This window comes from Polypterus senegalus, chromosome 9 (assembly GCF_016835505.1).
Source record: "Polypterus senegalus isolate Bchr_013 chromosome 9, ASM1683550v1, whole genome shotgun sequence".
Classification (NCBI taxonomy): Eukaryota; Metazoa; Chordata; class Cladistia; order Polypteriformes; family Polypteridae; genus Polypterus; species Polypterus senegalus.
The window spans coordinates 133,371,470-133,387,045 of record NC_053162.1 but is presented as its reverse complement, the minus strand read 5'-3'; the positions used below and the strand labels follow the sequence as shown (position 1 = coordinate 133,387,045).

Below are 15,576 nucleotides of genomic sequence, written 5' to 3'. Positions count from 1 at the left end.
GTTTTTTAACCTTTTTATGACTTTTTACTTTGTTTTCTACTGTCTTTTATTTCTGACCTTGCTTTGTCCTGCTTTTTTTTTAATTACACCTGGTTCGTGGTGATTATTTTCCCTTTTTCGAGTAATAATTTCCATTTGTTTGTGCTACTGAGATCTTTACTTTTTTTTTTTATACTTTCTAATTTTCCAATGTTCATATTCTTTAACTTTCTCCACGTCTATCGCGCCATTTTTTTTTGAGCCTTTCGAATTCCACTGCTTTCATAATCTCTAACCTGCCCTGCATGTGTGTAGTGCCAACGTTTGTGAACGTCTTTATGAAGTTCTACTTTGTCTTTTAATTCTGAGCCCGAATGGACCTGCTTTTTTCCAGTTCCACTTGTTTTCTGAATTTGCACCTATATTATTCTTTTTCTTTTTTGCACTTTTTTCTCTCCAACACTTTTGAGTCTCTTTTCTCCACGCTGCTTTCTTCTTCACTTAGTTGTCAATGTTTCATTTATAACGTATTGTCCTTATACACTTTATATGCGCTGAGAGCAGTGGATCTGTGTGTGCTCAAATCCTTACACTCACATGACTGTGTGTTTTGCTGCCCATGCTCTTATTTGATATTGGTTGTAAGTAGGGCGTGTCTTGCAAGAATCTCATGTTCTACGTCATCGCAAGATGCTCCTGGGTCAATCTCTTGGCACAATGTCTCATGTTTTAAGGTCCCTGCGAGACGCTCCGTGGCCAATCTCGTTCGTCTTACGAGTCTTTTAAGTGTCTTCCATGATCTTCACATGAAGATCACGTCTCGTCTCCCGTCTTTCTCTCCCAGGAATTTTTTATATAATAGAGAAATATATTAACACACTTACTTCTGTCATTTCTTTGTTGACCCCAAAACACAGAAACTGATAAATAACTGCTCACTTATTTAGACTAAGATTCCAATTAAAAACAGAAGTTGGGGTCCCAGAACAGAGTTTGGGAACTACTGCACTATGAAATCAGTAAATAATGAGTATATCTTTTGGGATTGTAGGATGAAAACCCGGGCGGACATAAGCAGAAATGCAAACTCATGGGGGCAACGGCCGTGTGCGAACACAAGGTGATAGTCAGGCGACAGAAGATTACTAATATATCTCTCTATTATACAAAAAATTCTTGGGATGAGACAAGACATTTTCAGAGAGATAATTTCACATCCCGCGAGATGAGACTTTGTGCCAAGAAATGAATTGAAGACCTAATAGGTCCAAGCGGGGACAGAAATAAAAGACAAACAGTAGAAGAAGAGAAGACAAAGAAGAGAAGACAAAGTAGAACGTTGTAAAGAGGTTCAAAAACGTTGGCACGATACACATGCAGCGCAAGTTAGAGATTATGGAAGTACTAAAGTTCGAAAGTCTCAAAAAACTGATAGTAAATATCACATTAGCGCTAACAAATGGAAATTATTACTCAGTGTAATAACAGAACAGTGAAAAGAGATCAAATATATGGACATAGGTGATATGACAGAGCTACTACAAGTTTAATTTCAAAGAAACCACAATTCGGTCAGGTTTATGTTTATGATCACAGAGCAGCGATGCAACATACAATCGAAAGAGTTAAACAATCGAATGTATTAGAAATTCTACAGCCAATAATGGATACAAATCCATACGTCCAAAAGTATCTCACTTTACACAAAATTTATCTTAAAAACACAGACAAAGAAGTTTTCTTGGATTTCTGTATGAATCCGTAAGATCACGCTTGCATATACAGTACAATAAATCAACATGTGACGAATTGTCAGTGATAATAGTTTCGAAAGTCGGAGATATCAAAGACAAAGTTGATATTCGTGTTTATCCAAAAGCACAGCACGATTTGTCGCAAGTGGCAGATCCAGGGAATGACAAGCGCATAGGGCCCACACGGGGGTTGGTGAGCAAAGCGAGCAGGGGGCAGAGCCCTCTAGTATTTATTATTATTACAATTGCTGCATTGTATTGCATGTTTATATATTTAACTGCCTAAATTTGACTAGTGATTATCATATTATGACAAATCAAAATTACATGTCAAATATCAAAAATATGTTTTTTTGGCTAGTTCAGACATCAGTAATATGTTTTTCACTAATCAGAATATGAATTATTAGTGGGCTATGTGATGCTGTGGTTAAGATTTTGGAGTTCAAACCCTGCTGGTTCAAATCCTGCTACTGACACTGTGTGACCATGAGCAAATTACTTCACCTGCCTGTGCTCCAATTGGAAAAATGAACGAAGAAATGTATCTCAGATGCTGTAAGATGTCTTAGATAAAGGCATAAATCAATGGATTACATCCATCCATTTTCTAAGTCATGTCTAAAGTCCATTAATGCTGGAGCTGGTGGCCATCCTGACTGCATTAGGGTGAATGGCCACTCACATTGTTCCAATTCAAAGCCTTCAGTTTTAGCTACTGTATATGAACATCATTGTGATATGGAAGGAAAACTGGAATACCTGAAGGAGGATCCATGCAGACAGACATTGGAGCAAAAGTGCATGGTCCTCAAAGACAGTAATCGGCTGTGGGGTTTGAACCCAGGAATTTGAAGCTCTGAGGTGATAGCATCGAAAAGTATACTGTATTCTTAAAGGTGATGATTTGCATATATTTTAAGAGAATCATAAGCATACTGTATATGAAAATAAGCATTATATCCTAGTGCAAGGGTTAAATCACAAAAAGTCTTGTGCCTGTGTATTTTTTTATTTTTCTTAGCAAGCCGGAAACCACCAATAAATATTTCATGAGTCAAGGTCAGGTATATAGAGAGAGGCTGACAGGCAGAACCCACACTTCTCTCCATGTAGTGAACGTGAGCTGAGGACTAGAGATAATGGTGGCAGGAACTGGACGGGTTCAAGGTGGGGAGAAGGCCTGCCCAGTGGCCATGATGAATAGAATAGAGTGAAATGCTCATTAGGGAGTGAAATATAGGTGTTACTAATTTGAGGCAGGACCAAGGCAACGGGGAGGTGGAGTCAGACGTGTGTCAAATGAGCTGAGGGAGATAAACTTTTGATAAGAACTGTAATAAACAGAGTGGAGGCAGGACCTCTGTGTTTTTCCCAGTTGATTCTGGGGTTCGGCAGGGGTGTATTCTTGCTCCTACTCTGTTCAATGCTTGTATGGACTGGGTGTTGGGCAGGGTCGTGGGGTTCACCGGCTGTGGGGCATCTTTTGCTGAACAAAGATTTGTGGACCTTGACTTTGCTGACGATGCTGTGATCTTCGTGGAGTAAATGGAGGCTCTGATCAGGGCGCTCGAGAGACTGAGCGAGGAGTCTGAGTGTCTGGGCTTGCGAGTGTCCTGGATAAAAACCAAGATCAAGGCCTTTAATGACCTCTTAGACACAACCATCAGCAATGTGTCTGTTTGTGGAGAGAGTGTCGACGTTGTCGAAAGGTTTACTTACCTTGGCAGTGACATTCATGTCTCCGGTGACTCTTCCCATGAAGTCAGTAGACGGACTGTGAGAGCATGTGGGGTCATGAGGTCGCTGGAAAGGAGTGTGTGGCGCTCCCCGATATCTATGCAAAAGGACAAAGGTCCAAGTCTTTAGAGTCCTGGTGCTTCCTGTCTTGCTATATGGTTGTGAGACATGGCCGCTATCCAGTGACCTGAGATGAAGCCTGGACTCCTTTGTTACCGTGTCTCTCCGGAAAATCCTTGGGTATCACTGGTTTGACTTTGTGTCGAATGAGCTGTTGCTCACGGAGTCCAGAATGAAGCACGTTACCTGCATTGTGAGGAAGCGTCAGTTACGGCACTACAGCCATGTGGCAGTTTTCCCGAGGGTGATCCAGCTCATAAGATCCTCATTGTTGGGGACCCGAGTGGCTGGACCAGGCCAACGGGCTGCCAACGTAACACCTTGCTGCGGCAGATAGAGGGTGGGAATGGACCGCGTGTCTGCCTGGGGGGTTGCCAACCGGGATCCCGAGTTGTTTCGTCGTGTAGTGGGTGCGGCAACGCACTGTACCAGTGCATGCTCCTGAACTTGACTTGACCTGTAATAAATGAAAGGTGGTCGAGTAGCTGATTGCTCATTTAATATGAACTGAGGCAGTGTGTACATCATGCAATAAAAGTTGATTCTGCCTGCACATTCCAAGGTCTCCAAGTGCCTTCTCTGATTCTGTTTTTTTCCACAATAATAGCAGTAATCTGCTTTACTACAAAACCTAATAAGTACTGTGGATGTTCTGTTGTTCCATTTTAACTTGCCACAACTAAAGAACTTTTTCCACTGATGCCTTACAGATCTTTTGATTAGGGACTAGCGGGCTTTGTCCCCTGCTCACTTAGCTCACTAACCCCGGGCCTGCGCTACCCTCTTTGCAGTTCTGCTGCTCGCGTATGGGGATGCGGATGTACAATTTAAACAGATTTTTATATTCATGGGAATTGCTACATATCATCAACGCAACATATAACTGTCCGTGATTGAATTTCATTTCTTTCTCTCTATTAAATAAAATGACTTTTTTGAATGTTTGGCTCTGAGATTTGTTAATTGCCTTTGCAAAAGCTATTCTAATGGGAAACTGTTAAAGCTTTAATACAAATGGCATTATCAAGATCTCCTTTGTTCTAATGTTATCCATGGAAGATGTACTACATTACCTTTCTTGGATACATTCTTCTTTCTGCAGTAATTCGTGCGGAGGAAGACCTGACATTGTTAACGCTTGTAGATATTCTTCAGGATATTGTAAGTCGTTGTTTTACAGTTCTGCACGCTCACCACCAACTGTTTCAGCATAGTCTATTGATACACATTTAACCAATTTGCCGTGTAATCGATCAAACTTTTTGGCGTTAACTCGTTTGACTTCCTCGTTTCTTGGTGCTAGGACTGCCCATGTACTAATTTTTTTCTTTTGATAACCTTTCATGATAAAATTCTTCAATAAAATTTGGACATAATATGTCATCTTTAATTGGGAACTTAAAGTGAGGAAAACGTTAAAATTTATAATTGCTGAGAGTGCAGGGAGTGTGTCTGACAAAAGCATTCACATGAATGAAAGGTGAGAGGACCGTGGTCTTGTTTGAAAATGTTTGAGAGGAGGGCGTGACTTGAAAAAATCTCAAGGCAAAAAATCTCTTTCAAAAAGTCTTGTCTCCAAAAAGTTTTGTCTCATCGAAGGATTTTTTTATATAATAGAGAGATGTGTTATTTAGTTTAGAATCTTGAAAAAAGTACAAAACAATGAAGAATACAATCAGCACAACATTCCAAAAAATGAAGATGCATTAAGTCATAGTCAGCATTTAAAAATGTATTGCTACCTATCTGGATGTGTTACATTAACAAAAATCTCATTGTAAGATACTTATTAAAAATTCAAAAGGAAAAGCAACAGAGGCAGAGACTGAATATCATTAAATGAATTCTTGTCAATTTTAAAACAAACTCTGCACCATTCCTCCCTAGGAAAGCTTGATTCCCGATTTAGACAATATAGTCTAAATGACACCGATTTCCTGTTAATGGAGCATGAGCTAGGATTCTTTTACAGTATCTATAAACAAGACAAACCAATGTGCAAGCATTGTAGATAGGAGATGACAATAGATTTATCAATTTTATCCCATGTACAGTCCTTCCAAAATATGCTATTAAAAGATTAGCAGTAATTGTGAATCAAACAATACCTGACAAATAAGTGAATATTTTTTCTCTAAATGGTGTTGGACAATCCAAAAACATATGATCTACTAAGGCTGGTATTTGATGGCATTGTTTGCAGATTAGATTCCCCTCCCAACAGATTTTAGATCATTTTCAGCTTAAAAGATATGCAATGGACTCAGAAAGTATTTACACCCTTTCATTTTCAGCATGCTTTATTGTGCGGCAGATTTAATATTAAATGGATAAATTTGCCATTTTTGTCCCTTAATCTACAATCAATAACCCATAATGACAAAGTGAAAATGTGAAGTTTCTCATTCATATAAGTATTCAGACCCTTAATTCAGTACTTTTTAGAAACTTCTTTGGCAGCAATTGCATCTTCTAGTCTTCCTGAAATTGTCTCTACAAGCTTTGCACGCCTGGATTTGTGCAGTTTATCTCATTCTTATTGGCAGATCCTCTCAAGCGTCGCACGATTGGATGGGAAGTGCAAGTTGCAAGAACTTTGGAGCAGGGTTTTTTCAAGGACACCTCTGTATTTGGCTGCATTCATCCTTACCTCAATTCTGATCATTCTGTCTCTGCCACTGAGAAGCACCCCCATAGCATGATGCTACCACCACCATGCTTCACCATTGGTATTATATTAGGAGGACAAAGACCAGTGGCTGGACTTTGCCAGACACAGTGCGTGGAATTCTCTCCAAAGAGTTACATTTTTAACTCGACAGATCAGAGAATCTCTAACCTCATGCTCTCAAGAGTCCTTTATGGTGTCATGTGCCTTTTACTGAAGAATGGCTATCATCTAGCTGCTCTACCAAAAATGTTTGATTGATGGGAGTGTTGCTGAAATGGCTGCCTTTCTCACAGGTTCTCCCATCTCAGCCAATAACTTCTAAAGGTCTGTCAGAGTGACCATTGGCGTATCGGTCATCTCCCTGACCAAGGCCCTTCTTGTCTGGTTACTGAGTTTGGCTAGATAGGTCATGCTAGGAAGAGTCTTGGTGGTTCAAGTATTCTTCTTTTTCACAGTTATTATGGCCACTGCGCTCTTGGTACACTCCAAGCATTAGAAATTGTTTTATACCTTTGCCCTGATCTATGCCCCACCACAATTTACTTATTATGGGCTACTGAGTTTATATTGATAGGCAAAAATGGTGCAGAAAGTGAAGGGGGCTGAATACTTTCTGAATCCACTGTCTTTACTGTACAATTTTAAGATGAGTTACTCTCATTGCAGAGATTGAAAAATTGTGTATGAATGACTGAAATCCAATCTTTGTCTTCATATAAATTCAGCTGAAAGATCCCTTCCCTTTCATTGAGTAAGATCAATCAGTTCTTAAACTATGGAAATGCTACCAGTATCTCCCTCATTACAAGCTAAAATATATTTAAATGTAGATATCTCCCTCATTACAAGCTAAAATATATTTAAATGTAGGTATCGATAGAAGATTGAGGAAACTGGGCAAGTTTCTTTTGACAAAGTTTTTAATTTGTATATACAGTAAAAATAAGTTATACAAATGTACTGTTTATTATATTGGATGAATATATTCTCAATCCATTACATATGAACAGTCTTTTCTAACCTCAAGGAATTTGCTCTGCCTATAGATGTCATTGAGTTTAATTCTGAATTAATTTCTAAACTAATCTCACATACCATTGGATGGCATTTTCACATTTCTCCACTAAGATGAGAATTCTTTAAGTTTAAATGACCCAAATATATAGAATTTGTGTGAAATAACCCAATCAGCAGTTGTGACAGATTGATGGATGCTCTGTTCATAAGACTTAAATAATATGAAGCATCTGTAAGTGACATCACACTGGCTTTATTTTCTTTTCATGTATTTCCAGTCAGAGTAATAAAGAAAGCTGAGGTCACTGTTGATTTTCTTCTCAGTTCACACAAAATCTAAATATTTCCTTTAATGAAAAACATCAAAAAGAAAATGAAACAAGTGGGCATCAGATTGTTCAAAATATAACATGACCACAAAACTCAATTTCTGGCTGACGTGAAATTTTGAATCGTATATTAAGAGGTGCAAGATTGGCACCGTATTCAAAAATTGGCAAGTTACTTCCAATTTCTTCTCAGTTGTTATCATATAGAAAAATTTTCATGACACAACTTCCACTGGGAGGTGTGTACTTCCTAAATTACCCACAGCACTTGCATAACCCTAAACCTGGCGTAAAAGATGTCTAAAACAGACATTGATAATTTGTGAATGCTATGCAACCAACAAATTACTCCAAGGTAACTATAAAAATCAAGAGATTCACGTATTTCATTGCTCTTCCAGTCCCTTTGAGTGTTCAAGCATTCAGATCAGATCAAACAGTACATTTCTCATTCTGTGAATAAAATATCAAAATTATTCAGTAAAAATAATTTATATTTGGTCTGGTAAAAGGGGAAACTGTCAGGAATTGTTGCTTAATTGCTAAATGTTAAAATTTCCTCCATGGTTTTTTTTAACTATCAATTTTTTTATGAATAAAAGCAAAATGATATACAATATAATAGACACTGGGGGCTTGGAACCCATGGGCTACTTCTGCTCATTCATTAAACTAAGAGCCTGTTGTTCTTCCATTCAACTGAGTGTTTGAGATACTACCCCATTATAGATCACGGCCAATGTAAACGATAGTGTTTTAAAGCTGATTTTTAAGTAACAGAGCACACAATTCATAACAAACATTAAATGTTTACTGATCAACATGAAAGACAAATAGCAAGATTTTTAATTTTGTTTATTTTCATTTATATAAAATAACAAAAATCAAGAAGGATAAAATTAGTGTAAAGTGAACAGGTTAGATTCACAGTCTCTTCCGTATAATAAAATTCAGCACCAATAACAACATCAAGGGCCATACAGTAAATGAAAATGGCCATCATACATTAACCATTTTCAGTTATAAGTGCTAGGGTTCTAATTTGGCCCTGTGTAGCTCAATTTTACTGTATTACACACTAGCAGTAAATCACAATTTGCTTCCCAATTCGAAATTAAACTAAAATTTTGTAAAAGGAAAATACTTATTCTTTTTAACCTGCTTTTTCCATGACAGGGTCACAGGTGTCCAGAGCCTTTCGATATGACTGTATGTCTTCGGACTGTGGTAGAAGCATGAGTACATAGAAGAAACCCATGAATAGAAGGGGAGCTCATGCACACTTCATGGAAAAGGCACCTCAGGCAGTAATCAAGCTGGTGTTCAAATGGTGTGAGGTGGCAACCCGACTCAACTTGCAAACATAAGAGATTTACATCATATTCAATTTCATAAACATGCATCCATTATCCATCCATCCATCCAGCATTAAACCCGCTATATCCTAACTACATGGTCACAGGGGTCTGCTGGAGCCAATCAAAGCCAACACGGGGCGCAAGGCAGGAACAAACCCCAGGCAGGGCGCCAGCCCACCGCAGGACACACACACACACACACACCCACACACCAAGCACACACTAGGGACAATTTAGGATCGCCAATCCACCTAACCTGCATGTCTTTGGACAGACACAGGGAGAACATGCAAACTCCACACAGGGAGGACCCGGGAAGTGAATCCAGGTCTCCTTACTGCGAGGCAGCAGCGATACCACTGTGCCAATGTGGCGCCCCTTCCTTAAGCAAAATCTTCCAAACTAATGTTTTTTTCTATTACCTTCAAACTATTAAGCAACATTTGAAAATGTAAAATTTCATCATCGTCAAAACTGAAAATAAATCCAAACATCAATGAAGAAAGGTGACATGGGGAGACAATTTTTAGCACTGTTGCCTCACATCATTAGAGAGCTAAGTTCTAAATCAGCATTGTCATTGTGAAGTTCTCACACTCCTCCAACACCTGCTCAGGTTTCTTCCAGGAACTCAGGTTTCTATCCACATCCAAATGATGTCTCTCTCTTTATTATCAGCCTTTTATTTAGGTAACTGAATACAATAACAAAGCCTTACCCAAGCAAGCATATGAAAACAGCATGGCAAGTACAACAGTAGGCTTCAAAGACAATTCATGACTACAGAGCCCTGAGTAAAATGGTAATTTATGTAGGATGAAACAGCAAACAAAATGATAAGGTTCAGCAAAGGTACGGCACGCTCACCTTAGAATTACATAAATGAGTTCTTTCGAAGGCTGAAAATTTTAGCACTGGATCCTCATTCATAAAATTAGTTTTTTTTTTCCCTCAAACCTAAGATAATATAGGACTTCTCTTTGCCACTGAGGTCTACAGGGTGTGTAACAGTGCTTCTCTAGTTGACCAGAGTAAATCTGAAGGTGGTGTGATATAGGATATTGCCCCCAAGTTCTTCATAGCACAGTTTAATCTCATGAGGTATTACTACTGTTAAGGCATTAGGAGTGATTTTTAAATCCAAGGCTATACGAGATATGTACAAACATTTTTGACCAAAATGGTTCAAGTGTAGAAGATTCCAAATACGTGGCCTAGCAATACAGGCAGGTGATGACATCACTTAAATCTTGGATCTTGCCCTGGACACATTTTAGACTATTTTAGATGTGATATATGTGATTGATGAACAAATTTTAGTTTAATTATGGTGTGCTTAGTGCGCATTGAACTATTGTGTATTTTATGAATGGCCGAATTCCATTCCATTGCTGCAATTTAAATTTTTTTCCATTATTCCCATAAGATCATGATATGACTTAAGGATAAGATGTTCTGTTTATTTTGTAGTCAGAAGATTAAATTCCAATTGTAGTGGCAACCTTTTCTTCTAGAGTACATCATTTGGTGACCTAGAATATTCCTGGTAAGCTCTAATAACATCAGCTTTAATGATCTGGTAAAATTGTTCTTTAAGAAAATATGAACTTGTGTGGAAATGAATTTCATGTAGACCTTATAAACTAGCACTAATGGATTAAGTCAGCAATTGTAAATTGGATTTATAGGCTATAATTATCTGAAGTACAAAATAAGAGAATTGTTGGAGATAACAATTGTTTTGTAGTTCCATGATTTAATAGGTGCTAAGTTGTGATCAATAAAAAAATTAATCCATTTTGTGTACCTATAATGTACTGACAAAAACAAAGAATATAATGTTAATTTGGATACAGAAATCTCCATGGGTCAGGGAGATTTTGATCCTTAATAAACTGTATAATTACCACCAGTTGTAGATTTAACAGTTTCAATTCCAAGTCTGGACTTAATACACAATTAAAATCTACACCCATTATAAGGTTATGAGTATGCATACTGGGAAATAAAATAATTGCGTTGAGCATGAATTGCCTATCATACATATTTAATGCCTATATATTGACCATTAGAACATTACAACAATTGTGACAAGAGGAGCACATTCAGCCCAACCAGCTTGTCTGTCCATTTCAACTAGATTATCAAAAATATCATAAAGTTGAGATCTGAAAGTCCCTAAAGTCCTAATTGGTAATTTATGCCATTGTGAGAAATTTGCTTTTAACACATTTTCAACTGTGTCCTCAAGTTCTTGTTGCAGAATGTATTTTAATGTAATAGCTTGGATCCATTGTACTTATTCATTTCATAATTTAAAATACTTTGCTTGTGTCATTTCTGAATTTCCATTACCGGAAACATCAAATGATCAACTCCTTCAGTCTCTCCTCATAGCTCATACCTCTTAGCTCCAGCATCAGCCTAATTGCTCTTCTTTGGACTTTCTCTAGCATTGCTGTGTTTTAGTTTTAACATGGAGATGGAAACTGAACAGGTAAGGCCCCTCTAGTGCATTATATAACTTAAGCATAACCTCAAATGACTTGTGCGCAATACATCATATGTAACCTAATATCCTATTAGCCTTCTCCATTGCTTGTGTACACTGTCTTGATGTAGATAGAGATGATTCCACTATGGCTTGCAGATCCTTCTCATTAGGTATTTTTTCAAGTTTCAGACCCTCCCATTGTGTTTTGAAATCTAAACTTTCTACTTCTTAAATGCAATACCTTATATTTATTAACATTAAAATTGTATGCTGTTCAAGTCCTCCTGTAACAATTTTGCTGATTCTACATTTTCTGTTTTTCCGCCTATGGTGGTAGGTCGTTTAAATACCCATAGGGTGAATGGCAAGAACGTTTTCTGGACAGGATGTCATCTCTTAACAGGGTAAGCGCACTCACCACACACCCATGCACACACACTAGGAGTGTGGGAGGAAACTGGAGCACCAGGAGGAAACTCACATGGATAGGAGGAAAACAAACTCCACACAGAGAGCACCTGGGGCTTGAACCTTAAGTTACTATCATTCAAAACAAGAATAGATTTCTGTGGTGTATCACTGCCAGTAAAAAAGTTTAGTTTAAGCTTTAGTTAGGCTGAGAGAAAGAACTTTGTCACATGACTCATGACACTAGTTAAGGAATAAAGTAGTTAAAAATGTAATTAATCAGTGCAGCTTATTTACCTTGTCTTAAACATTAAAACAATGTTTTTCAAATTCACTCCATTATTAATAATACATTTTCCAGATGAGTTCACAAATAGTTTAAAATACTCTGGTTTACATTTAACAGTTCAACAAAACCCTGAAAAAAGCTAAATTATACCAACAAATATATAGACTACACTATGTGTACTTTACACAGCTGCTAGGATAAAACTTGCTGAACAATTCAGTGAACAGTCCGGTTTGAAATGTTTAATTCTACTGACTCACATACCGCATGATGCAAATAGTACAATAAATCATGGAAAGTTTATCTCTCAATACAGAATTTTAACTTGGAAAAACTTTTACCACATAATTATGTGAAGACCCATCACAGGCGTGTTTAAGAAACATTGCTCTAAATTTGTTAGCACTCCTGTAGATGTCAGTATCGATTTGTTCGTGCTTGCAAATCAGTTCCCATGATTCACTAAAAAGAGTCATTCAGAAAGAATTAACCATTCATGCCACTTTAAAATGTAATGCATCTACATTTATAGAAATGTAGTAGAGTAGAAAGTGGAGATATTTGCTGTAAATACAGTGGGGTAAAAGTCAAAAGTACCCAAAACTATATCTATTTAATTAAAGTGCAAATATGTGAAAAAAGTCATAAGTACAGTAATGAAGCAATTGTATTTTGTTATTTTCCACCTCGATTATGCTTAGTGCACAATGCCAAGATACAGTATGTTCTGGCACACTGCAACCATGAAGCAGAATAAGCAGGTTCAGTAAATGAATGAATTAAATCTATCTAGGGAAGCATATCAGATATTGTACTCACTTCTTAGAGTTGTATGACTGATTCAGAGATGTTCTGAAGAAAAGACACATACAATTTGATAAAATATAAAACAGTGCAAAAATGTGTAATGCTAATGCATGGAGGTTCCAGATTATGTTCGGGAAGGTTCTGTTTTTCCAGTTATATACTGGCTGCAAATACTCCATGGAAACCATAAGGCATCTGTACAGGTATTTCTGCTCTTCCAATCTCTTTGAAGGTTTTTGCATCCAAGACAAGCAGAAAATTGCTCTTTGCCTGTGAATAAAAGGGTAAACTTAATAAGTAATTTTAATTTAAATCTAGACTAATAAAGGGGAAACACAAACTCAAAGGATTATTGATTCATTTGAGAAACAACTCAGCTGTAAAGACCTCTCAGACATATCATGGAACATACTGTATAACCTGCATTTGACAAACTGAAGTAGTTAGTAGTCACCCTCTTGGAAGGTTTCATGGTTCATTGTTATACATTAAATCACAGTGGAGTTTAATTAGACTTGTATAACACTGACCAGCAGAAAAAGACTCTATATTAATGTGAAAACAGATCTGTGCAAAGTGGTCTAAATTAATTACAAATATAAAACATATAGATTTTAAGCAGTTTCCTACTGTTGATCAGTGTCAAAAAAGCTAAATTAAATCCACTGTGACTAATGTTGTACACCAATAAAATGTGAAAGATGGGGAATAGCTTTTATAAGCACTGGAGCTTATTGTGAAAAAGGTTTCATCTGTAAAATTCCTTTCAACCTTCTGCCATTTTTCATTGAAATCAGAAATTAAAATAGCTAAATAGAACAATTTATTACAAGAGAAGTGATAGTTTTACAAGATAATGAAAGCATCACTTTGTCTACTGTGACAGTTTCAGGGTATGAAGTGGGCCTAGACTTACACGTCAGATTCTTTCTGATTTCCAGTTTAGTATTGTTAATTTACTTTGGTAGACCAGTGGCACAGAGGTTAGTAATCCAGCATCCTTGATTCAGATAGCACAGTAGTCACTCTCCAAGTACAGCTTGCACATTGTTCTAGTGAGTCTATGGGTTTCCCTTTTACCTTCCTTCCAACATTACCCAAAGAAATTTAGATTAGGTAGATGGGCGACTCAAAATTTGCTCCTGTGTGAATAACTATGTATACTCTGTGATGGGCTGACACATCATGTCCAGGCCTTTTTCCTGACTCTCCTGAATTGGTGCTGATCCCCCTGGACTGGGCAGTTTTAAAACTGTATATGATTATTATTAATTTTAGTATCACAAAACATTAGGCAGCAAAGTGTCTATTTCTTATGACCTAGTAGTTGAGGTGGTTTAAATAAATGTACATTTGAGACACTATATTGGTTTGGTCTAAGTGTGTGCACAGTCTTTTCCTGTGTTATGCCAAGGGCTAGTCCCAACACTAAAGAATGTTTATGGTGGTGAATAAAATGTGGCTTGAGAATAAAAGAATCAGAATGTTACGTTGCCTTCACACTCAATAACAAGCAAAATTAACAAAGCTTGTCTGTTTGTCTGATCAAAACCCACCTGCCTGTCTTTTGATACACATTGTATTACTGCAGTTCTTTCTTTGGAGGACTACTGCCGTGCTGAGTTTTTGCTTGTTACCGCTGTCCCCTTTGCAACCACAGAATATTGTTGGGGACCCCACTAAGTCACAAATGGATTGGCCTTAAACAAATCCTGCAAAAACAGCATTCAGTTTATTGATGTACTGTTTGTAGGCAGCATCAAAGAGATTATTGTTGAACTTATTCTTGCTACAGAAAATAAACATTAATATACTTGCACAATACAAATGTCATGTTAAAGCATGTCCTATCTTAATTCAGTGAATTCAGATTTCATTTTTACCCTGTTGGCTCCAGCAGACCCCTGTGACCATGTAGTTGGGATATAGGGTAATGGATGGATGAATTTTTACCCTAATGTAATTTATTATGTCTCTATAAAAAACAGAAAATGTTGTTAAAGAGAGTCCATTTGCCCTAGTAACTACTGTATATATACAGGCAAGACACCCATGGAAAGCACGCCGGAAGGGGCGTGGATTCACTAAGCCGACAAGTAAGACGCCCATGGCGCATGCAGGAAGGAGCCATGCCCACCAACTCTAAGACCATTGGATACGACGACAACTCGCAGAACCACGCCCACCAACTCAGACACGACTACACAGGAAAAACGGTGTCATTTATGTTCATAGAGTTCACATGCACCTCTGAGCCACGTTGATTGTTCATAGAGGCATGTTTATCGCGGAAGTGAATCGCTATATGCAGCATGTAAAACAGTTTGCGAGGGGTATCCCATGGGATCCTTAAAACAATCCTTTAAAACTGAGGTTAAAACACAATGAAGGAAGCAGTCTTTAAAAACCAATAAGCCCTGTGCCTCTGTTTCATTACCGTCTCACCTGCTTCACCAATGCAGGCCCTGCAACAGTCAAGACGCTCTCTCAGCAGCTGACCTTCTCTGTGCCTGACCGGTTCACACAGAGGCACCACATGACCAGGCGGTGTGTATGCTTCGAGAATGAGGGTGGACGCGGCAGGACTATCTAAGAAGAGGCATGTTTGAC

The 15,576-nt window shown here is 37.8% G+C and overlaps 1 protein-coding gene across 3 annotated transcripts in view; it reads right to left on the bottom strand.

Annotated features, from left to right (window-relative positions):
• Window positions 1–9,257: 9,257 nt before the first annotated feature.
• The window catches only part of LOC120535824 (beta,beta-carotene 9',10'-oxygenase-like), a 78,691-nt gene continuing 72,372 nt past the window's right edge, over window positions 9,258–15,576 (bottom strand). For all 3 annotated transcript variants that reach the window (XM_039763921.1, XM_039763922.1, XM_039763920.1), the window contains exon 12: window positions 9,258–13,236. In XM_039763921.1, coding sequence (XP_039619855.1) covers window positions 13,120–13,236 — 117 coding nt within the window. In that variant the 3' untranslated portion in view covers window positions 9,258–13,119. The remainder of the gene's footprint in view (window positions 13,237–15,576) is intronic.